The sequence below is a fragment of the Salvelinus namaycush genome, chromosome 1, assembly GCF_016432855.1.
Source record: "Salvelinus namaycush isolate Seneca chromosome 1, SaNama_1.0, whole genome shotgun sequence".
NCBI classification, from domain to species: domain Eukaryota; kingdom Metazoa; phylum Chordata; class Actinopteri; order Salmoniformes; family Salmonidae; genus Salvelinus; species Salvelinus namaycush.
The window spans coordinates 49063606-49069371 of NC_052307.1; the positions used below are offsets into that span (position 1 = coordinate 49063606).

Sequence of the window (5766 nt, forward strand, 5' to 3'; positions counted from 1 at the left end):
TTGTTGATTCAGGGAAGGAACCTACTCAAATTACCCACATTGTGACAGCTTTGAAATTACATGGATGTGAGACATGAATGGTTAATAATAGCAATATTTAAAGAGTAGTTGTGTTGTTTTGAATAACCTAAATCTTAATCATACTTCAATCCAATTGGGTTCATATTCCCTTTTCTTCAACAAAACTATGTGTTATCTGTTGTGTTGTTACTCTGTTATTATGATGAACTGCAATCATAGACCTATGGTCACGTTTCAATTATGTGCAATTCCAAAACAAATATCCCAGTAATTTGGGGTTAAAGCTATTAAGGGTGTTTTGTGGTAGTTTATAGATAAAGTCGTTCTAAAACGTAAACTAGAAGGATAAAAAGCTAATGAATCAGTGCAGAGAATGACGGGAAATAGTTGCTGCTAGGGCGTGGATGTGTGTGAGTGGCTGGCGATAGGGGGTCGTGGCGTTGACATTTCCAGAGTTCTATTCTGATTGGCTCTTATTTGAAGAAGCTCATGGGTTCTTTCAACTATTAAGTGCCTCCCCATCGCTCTAAAGGACATTATAATGCAAGGGTCCTCCTTTTTGAGCACAAATAGAATTTTCTTTCATTTGGAGGATATATAGCTTACTTAAAAAATATATATTTAAAGTTGTAAGGTGGACCATATTTCGCACTGGAGCGGTGCGCCATGCTCTCTCACACCGATCTCCTGGATGCTCGGCTCGGTGAGTTATCATCGCAAAACTCCGGTCTTCAACTATACTGTAAGCTGGAGCAATTTCTAATCTAACAGCATTATGAAATTAAATTTACCCATTTGTCTTTGATGTCAGACCGTTGCATCTATGTAAAATAATTGTTTCAAAAACGAATAATTTCAATCCTGCCATGATATTATGTGTAAATTCTGAAATGTTGATGTTGATTAAATGGAATTTGTGAGTCAAGCAGAGGATGGATTATATGTGTAACACTTTTAGAGGACTCGGATGAATAACAATTGCCTGTAATTTGACAAACATTTTATATATCACATCAGGGAATTAAGATTTTACCCTATACAGACAAATGTATAGCTCGTTCTTCAAATGCATAATTTCAGTCATTTCTGATTGTGTTTTATCCCTCACTCAAGGGTCTCAGAGTTGTTCTCTGCAGCGCTAACTGTGTTGCCATCTCTCTCGCTCTCTCTCTCCCCCCCGCAGGGATGAAGGATGCTGCGGAGCTGCTGGGGAACCGAGACCCGATGAAGTGCCGGCTGAGCGCCGGGGTGGCGGACCAGGGAGACATGGACCCTGGCCCGGACACCGTGGAGGGGGCCACCTTGCTGCCCGGGGATGAAATCCCCACAGGTGGAGCCAACCAGCCGGGCATGCCGGTAAACAGTAAGGACACTGAGAAACAGCAGCAGCAACAGCAGCATAATTCTAGTCAGACTGCGAACCAGCAGAAACAGAAGCGGCATCGAACGCGCTTCACCCCAGCTCAGCTGAACGAACTGGAACGGAGCTTCGCCAAGACCCACTACCCAGACATCTTTATGCGTGAAGAGCTGGCGCTGAGGGTCGGCCTCACCGAATCCCGTGTGCAGGTAATCCCGTGTCCTGGGGTATTGATGTTTCTTTAGATTACATTTACCCACAAAATGTCCTGTTAAATTGATATCGTAAACATGTGGAATCACATAATGATTAGGCTACTCATACAAACATATTTTTTATACATTTCTAAAACGAATAAGCCAAAATGATATGCAAGTGTATTGGTTTTACTAGCCTAACTATGCAATTCACGATTTGATATACTGTAGCCAAGAGAAGGCCTTTAAAATTAAATTATAACAGCCCATCAACATTTTAAACAATTATTTAGCCTTGCTGTATATTTATTTTATATTGTGAGAATTAGGCAATACAAAATGTCAATAACGCAATGAGCATTAAAACAACGTGTCCAATATGTATCAACATGTATCCAAGCAAATGTTCCACCCATATAAGAAAACACGTATTCTGATATTTAGCAATATGAACAGAAGAACTGATGCACAATAGCATGACATTGATTTCGTTATTTTATAGGCTAAGGGGCAGGTGATTGAAAAGTAGAAAGACACATCAGGGTCAGGAGCGTTGTCCATGGTGCTGGTGCACCTCCCCAACGCTTGCTGTTGCCCAACGACTAATATCATGCCAAACCACAGTTCTACCAATGGCAGCGATATTCCTTGTATATAATCCAGTTTAAATTAGTTTAATTGAATAAGAAACATGCTATTTTATTATTTATAATATTTACTCGATTAATTTCGAAACAATACTTGTTGTTGATGCTCACAGGAAAAGCTGCAGTCAAGCCATTTCTCTTTAGGGTAGTCGTTGTAAAAAGAAAACTAATTTGTGGCAGTCTATAGTAGGTCATTCCTGAAATAATGGGGGAAAGTTTATCTTAAAATATAAACGATGCCTTGGAACTTTCTTCTCATTCAGCAAAGCATTGTATACCACACTACTGTAGGGCCTATATTGCAAATCTGCAGAAGCGCTGTTTGTATTAAGACCTAGCAAAGTACAATTAGAAATGCACATTGAACGTCACAGAGAAATAATAACATTTTCCATAGTTTATGCACGGTGCCATAATGTTTTAAGAAACATTGATACTGGTAACCTACAAGGATGCCTGCATATTATCAATTTGAATATATTCATTAGTTTCTGTCTCTAACCTATACCTTTAGTGCGTCAAAAACGTCATAAATATTTTGACATTTATTTTAATATTTTTTTATTTAGAATGGGCATAGTCTAGGCCTATAACATAAAAAACATTTTAATTACGTGGATGTATGCTGGATTTCTAAGACACTATAATAAAACCAAACACATTTTTATCAACCTATTTGTCTTATTTATACGTTGACGGATTATTAACCAATGATGTGAAATTCATGCAAATTACCCTCATTGCAATAAAGTATATCATTAGTCATGGCTACAATTAAGTCGTTTTTATATTATAAACAAACACTAAAGAAGTAGGAAAGCAGGCATATCTGATATCTAAACCTACATTTCTGCAAACAGTGCATTAGATCTGCAGTGTAACTTCGCCCATTTGTTGCCGTCCTCTGGAATGGTCTATCAGCTACGTCTTAATAGGACGCTGTGCGAGACTATATTGTACTTTGTTAATGGAATGAGAAATTGCATTTTCTTTCCCCTCGAGTGTAATGGATTCGCTCGGCGTTTCACGGCTGGCTGAAGGGAATGAGAGCGAGATTTTAGATTTAATACAGCGGCACAGACTCCCGGATCCGTGAACACATTAATCATGCCTGGAATAGCGATGAAATCTTCATAAAGCTCTATCCATAAGACCCTACAAGTAACCTGCCACGCACTGCGTGTGTGTATGTTTTTCATACAGAGTTTTATGATTGTTTTAACAATTATTTAAACCACTGATTTGAGTATTTTTATTACGTAAATACAGTTTTAACCACTCTTAACGTCAGCCGCTGCTTCCGTGCGAAGTTGGTTTAGAACATTGTTTTGGATACGAATTCCGTATTATAGTAATGGATTTAATCTGAACGGTCCATAGACCACAGAGATCCTGTGCAATTACTGCTCCGATATATGATGCCTACCTACACAAGGTTCAGTTTAACGCCCCTTGCAGGTCTCGAACCCACAACCACTGCTAACTACTGCTAACCACTGCTCCAATAAGGGTTAACCACTAGGCAAGGTTCATTACATTATTCAAGTATATTAAAGAATATGAGGACCAATTTCTAATGTTTATTTTTGAAATTGTACCTTATTTATCCAGGTTTAGTCTCTGACTAAATAAAATGTTTAAAACATAGCTGGTAATTTGTAAGACTTTTGGATATCCCTCTATATTCCCTTTCCAAGTTTAGCCTATAAGAATACATGCTATATGTTTGAAATGTGTTATGTAGCCTAACCTTTCTCATGCCCTCTTTCTTTTTCTTTCCAGGTGTGGTTCCAGAACCGCCGTGCCAAGTGGAAGAAGCGTAAGAAGACCACCAACGTGTTCCGCGCCCCTGGCACTCTGCTACCAACGCACGGCCTGCCTCAGTTCTCTGCTGCGGCTGCCATGGAGAACAGCCTGTGCTCCTTCCACGCCAACGACTCCCACTGGGCCACGGGGATGCACGGGGTGTCCCAGCTCCAGCTCCCCCCTGCCCTTGGCCGCCAGCAGGCGATGGCCCAGTCCCTTTCCCAGTGCAGCCTCGGGGCCGGCCCGCAGCACAACTCCATGGGCCTGTCCAACGGCCTCTCCTCCAATGGCTCAGGCCTGCAGTCCCACCTCTACCAGCCCCCGTTCCCCGGGATGCCCGCCTCCCTCTCCGGTCCAACGAACGTGTCAGGTTCGCCACAGCTGTGTAGCTCTCCGGACAGTGACATGTGGAGAGGGACAAGCATTGCCTCACTGCGACGCAAAGCGCTCGAGCACACAGTGTCCATGAGTTTCACTTAATGACGTTTGAAGATGACCCCCTTTGTTTAGCTTTTAGCTGTACCCCGCCCTTTTAAGAAATACCTGTGTGAAGACTACTCAGGACTCAAAGTACTTCATGAGAATAACAATGAAATAGAATGGCCAGACTGGAGTCTGAGTTGTGTTCAGATGTCATAATAAAAAACCCAGATGACATTGGCTTGTAAATTTGGTGAAGTGGACGTGAGAAATAGGCTAATTTACCTGCGTCTCAGAATGTCTGTTTATCTTAACGTCCATTTTCCCAAAAATGATTATATCACCTATTCATAATTATATTGAAATTATTTGGCCAAAAATCCTTCTCATTTTCGGTTTTTCATTAGGTGTGGCTGTTGCACCCCGTAGGAAAGTAAGATATCATGTCAGTGAATTTCTTTGTTTTCTATGCTGTTAAATACTTTAAATTAAGTTGGGAATCAAATTTCTAAATGCCACATGTACTGCATGTTTAAATGGGTCTGACGCATGCGCAGTGAAGTGGACTTGACCCCTGAAATAGCCTATTTTTCTTCTGCTGCCTCGTTCCCGAAATGCCCACTTGTTCACTTCTTATGGATTTAAGAGAATGGAAATGGTGTAAGGACTGTTATGTAGACTCTGACTCTGTTCCAATATCCACACTAGCATAGGCTACTATGAAGAAATGTACTGGTCATGCATTCTAAGTGGTATATATAGGCCTAGCAATCTTTTTGTTTTACATCTATGCTGGGAAGTGCATAGAGTGCATAAGATCGTCTGGGGGTGGTATGATTGGGAGGAGAAAACGGAACATTTGCTGTTATTGGCAGAGAGACTTGGAACTCTCTTTCTTATTTGTCAATTACTCAATTTACCACCTGCTGATAAAACAACTCCATTCTAACAAAACAGGCTGAAATTTCAGGCAGTCTTTCCAAACAGCCCTAACAATAATAGGTAACTTTCATAATTTCGCAGTATGATTGTAACCTAATAGTGTGGAAATTTATATAAAACACAGATGATCACGTTTTTGACTGCACTGGGACTTTAAGAAAGAAGAGTGAAAAAGAAACAAACAAACCCATTTCTACATAAATCAGACTCATCTGCATGTGTTGGCCACGTGAAAAATGGGGGTATTAACATTTATAAGACAAGAAAATTAACCTTTAAGTAACCTGTTCTAGGATGTTTTGTGTAGATAAAGCATTCTCGTACCCACTGGTCTGTTTGTGATATGTTTTAACTTATTGTTTGTGCTTTTCTT

At 40.3% G+C, this 5766-nt stretch overlaps 1 protein-coding gene across 1 annotated transcript; it reads left to right on the forward strand.

The window, feature by feature from the left end:
- The first annotated feature begins 687 nt into the window (after positions 1-687).
- LOC120055704 (homeobox protein orthopedia B-like) lies at positions 688-4511 on the forward strand. Its single transcript, XM_039003619.1, has 3 exons — positions 688-724; positions 1205-1590; positions 4008-4511. Exons 1-3 carry the CDS (start codon positions 688-690, stop codon positions 4509-4511), a joined length of 927 nt encoding a protein of 308 aa, XP_038859547.1.
- Positions 4512-5766: the final 1255 nt, after the last annotated feature.

Bases quoted from the DNA above. Each gene is read 5' to 3' on its own strand.
- LOC120055704 (XM_039003619.1), top strand. From the start codon at position 688: ATGCTCTCTCACACCGATCTCCTGGATGCTCGGCTCG. The intron at 725-1,204 runs GTGAGTTATCAT...TCCCCCCCGCAG, and splicing joins TCTCCTGGATGCTCGGCTCG to GGATGAAGGATGCTGCGGAG. The intron at 1,591-4,007 runs GTAATCCCGTGT...TTTTCTTTCCAG, and splicing joins TCACCGAATCCCGTGTGCAG to GTGTGGTTCCAGAACCGCCG.